Source organism: Palaemon carinicauda, chromosome 14 (assembly GCF_036898095.1).
Source record: "Palaemon carinicauda isolate YSFRI2023 chromosome 14, ASM3689809v2, whole genome shotgun sequence".
Lineage (NCBI taxonomy): Eukaryota > Metazoa > Arthropoda > Malacostraca > Decapoda > Palaemonidae > Palaemon > Palaemon carinicauda.
In genome coordinates, this window is record NC_090738.1 from 82,014,411 (window position 1) to 82,017,472 (window position 3,062).

At 36.3% G+C, this 3,062-nt stretch overlaps 1 protein-coding gene across 1 annotated transcript; it reads right to left on the bottom strand.

The window, feature by feature from the left end:
- Positions 1 to 203: 203 nt before the first annotated feature.
- LOC137652840 (piggyBac transposable element-derived protein 4-like) lies at positions 204 to 1,391 on the bottom strand. Its single transcript, XM_068386238.1, has 2 exons — positions 844 to 1,391; positions 204 to 270 (listed from the first exon to the last, which is right to left on the bottom strand). The coding sequence occupies exons 1-2, from the start codon at positions 1,389 to 1,391 to the stop codon at positions 204 to 206; spliced, it is 615 nt and encodes a 204-aa protein (XP_068242339.1).
- Between the last annotated feature and the right edge of the window lie 1,671 nt (positions 1,392 to 3,062).

Consider the following 3,062-nt stretch of genomic DNA (forward strand, 5'->3'; position numbering starts at 1 on the left):
AGCATCACAGAAGGCGTGTAAGGTTTGGGACGAATAGTTCCAACTAAAAGCATCCCAAATTGACGGAGACCCCTGGCTAAGGGCAGGGAAGTAAACAAGATATCTGTGATAACGAAACGCCCAGTCTTACTGAAGAGGCGGGATAGCTCCATCATAAAATCCTCTCCCAATGGCGTACTTGTAGCGGTAGTCCCCTTGCCCAGTTAGGGAATTTCATTGTACATATAGTATGTCTCTGCATCACAGGCCATAACTAACTTGATGCCATACCTTAGTGAAAAGAAATAAAATACAATTATCAGTTATCAATCAAAACTTCCAAGTAATCAATGAAAATAAAATGAAATAAAAATAAACAAAATAAAATATGCATAAAATAAAATGCACATATATAAATGAAATATACTTTACATAGTAAGTAAATAATGAATGTTAATAATTTATATATAATGAAATAAATGCTAATTCAAATATTAGAAAAAATGTATTTATAGTCCTCAATGAATATGTAGGAATTATAAAAATGTAATAAGATTTACACTGAACATAAATAAAATACACTGTAGATAATAAATATATAATGAATGTTAATAATTTACATTTAATTTAATATATATATATATATATATATATATATATATATATATATATATATATATATATATATATATATATATATATATATATATATATATATATATATATATATATATATATATATATATATATATATATATATCTAAATCATCAATGAGTATATAAGAATTATAAAAATTGAATAAGATTTACACTGAAGAAAATGTAATAGAATACATATAAAGAGAATTTAAATCATTTATTCACTTTTCTTGTTTATTCGGGATGTAAATTCGAAAAGCACACTGCCCCCTGAAGGCGAGGAGCTGCTCCTCCACGGTAAGATGCCCACTTGGTTCGTAGTTTGCAATGATCTGGTCCCACAAACTACTTATAGCAACAAATTTGTCAGTCTTCACACGTTCCTCTCTAATGGCAAGGCTGTCAAATAGTAGAGCCCTCTGAATAAAGGAGAAGCGGCGCTCACTCATGACACTACTGTAGAAGGGACATCCTTGAGACTTGGAAAACATCTCTTCCGAGGTCAAATGATTGTCCTTCCGTGCCCCTGTCATAATGAGGATCCCAAGGAAGGCATGGAACCCAATGAGGGTCAGGTCCTTGAAGGTCGGGTTGTTTTGCCGCTTGCACTTGTTTCTGAGGATGATGATCTTGTCGTTGGTGTGGAAGAACATTTTTGCAAGCAAGACATCCGGCATAAACTTAACAAAAATTTCAGCAGGAGTACTGCAACCAATGACAGTCATAGTATTGCCGGCATTGTCAAACTGGTCGATCTTCATAATGGGTGGCATCGTTGGGTTTGGCTATGAGTGCCACTTCATGTTGTCCTTAGCCTTGTAGGAGTTGTCCGACAATCTCTTCAATGGCACATCTACTGCAGGGTGAAGAGGGCCTCTCTTCCTTTTTCTACTCCTGAGCTCTACGGTACCAAGGTCAGGATCAGCACGAGACGCTGAAGTAGGCACATGAGACGCTGAAGAAGGCACATGAAACGCTGAAGGAGGCAAATGAAACGGTGAAGGAGGCACAGGAGACGGTGAATGAGGCACAGGAGACGCTGCAGAGGACAGAGGAAAAGGTGAAGGAGGCATATGAGCAAGGGAGCTCAAAGGAACTGCATGCGAGATAGCCAAATCTTGTATCACATCAGCTAATCCTCCCTCAGGAGTAGCAGTCAAAAGTTGGGCCTATTCCTCCTCCTCCTGCCAAGTTATGGCATCGTGAAGGTCGTCAAGGACACTGCCTGCTTCAACGTCGATGCAGAAGGTTCTTCTTCATCGCTACTCACGAAAAGAACCTGCAAAAACTCTTCTTCCATCAGGTTTTTCTTAGCCATGATTAAATCTGAAAATAGGAAAAAAATCGATAATTAGAAATTAGCCTCAAAATCACATATTTGCTGCACTGTGATCCTATAGGGCGATTGGTATGGGTGCTAACATAATGCACTAATACACTCATGATTTAAAATAAGTAATAAAGTAACAAGTAATAAAACACTAATGTAAAATGCAAAACTTTTGTGATTGCATAACTCACCCTCTTTACGATAATGTGGTGTCAGATATGCATCAATTTCAACTTTGGAGAGTGATATCCGGTGAACAGGGCAGAACTGAGGTGACACATGTATTACTTCCACTAAAGCTGGTGAACGACGGACTCTCCCTAGAAAAGAAGCGAGATTATGTGAGGCGTCGCTGCGCAGGAACAAAAAAACGTGATATGCGCAAAAGCACGGTGCATATATATCACCACGCTACCTGTCCAGGGTTAATACAGTAATTAAAAGAATATCTTTAAAGGAATATATAAAGGGTTGTATATGCTAAATGATCTTTCACTGTATTCTGCCCGTCTATCTATATTTCACGTGATATATCTCCTTTTTCATGAAGTCCTCTCGCCAACAGCTTTTATAATTATGACCCACTTATGTACAACAGCAGATTCTGATATATTCAAAATATTTGCAGTCCTGCAGTCGTTTCTATCCAATTGTATTGATTAATTTACATTCCATCCCTATCCAGAAGTTAATTCTCTCTTTGTACCAAATTAGTTTCCGTTACTTTCTTTTTGCCATTATCTACCACTAATATTTTTTATGGGTATGTAGGATTCCCATCTCCTCTGTCATCAGATTCAAAAACATCCTGATTGATTTCAAGCGATCAACCTTTAGTATTGATGGATATTGTACTTATTTCCTTCCAAATTGATATTAGAAAAACCTTGCTTATTTTTTAAACAGAAAATACTAGAATTAATATTACATAAAGGCTGATGAAATTTAATTACTTTCTGAAGAGCCTATCACATTTAAAAGGCAATAACAATGAATCCCAACACACGCTGTAAGATTCAGCCTTAACCAAATTTCGTCATCCAAAACACATTTCTTTAAATCCTTGACATGATCAAAATGTTATTTCATAAGATTCTGCAGCTCGCAAACATGA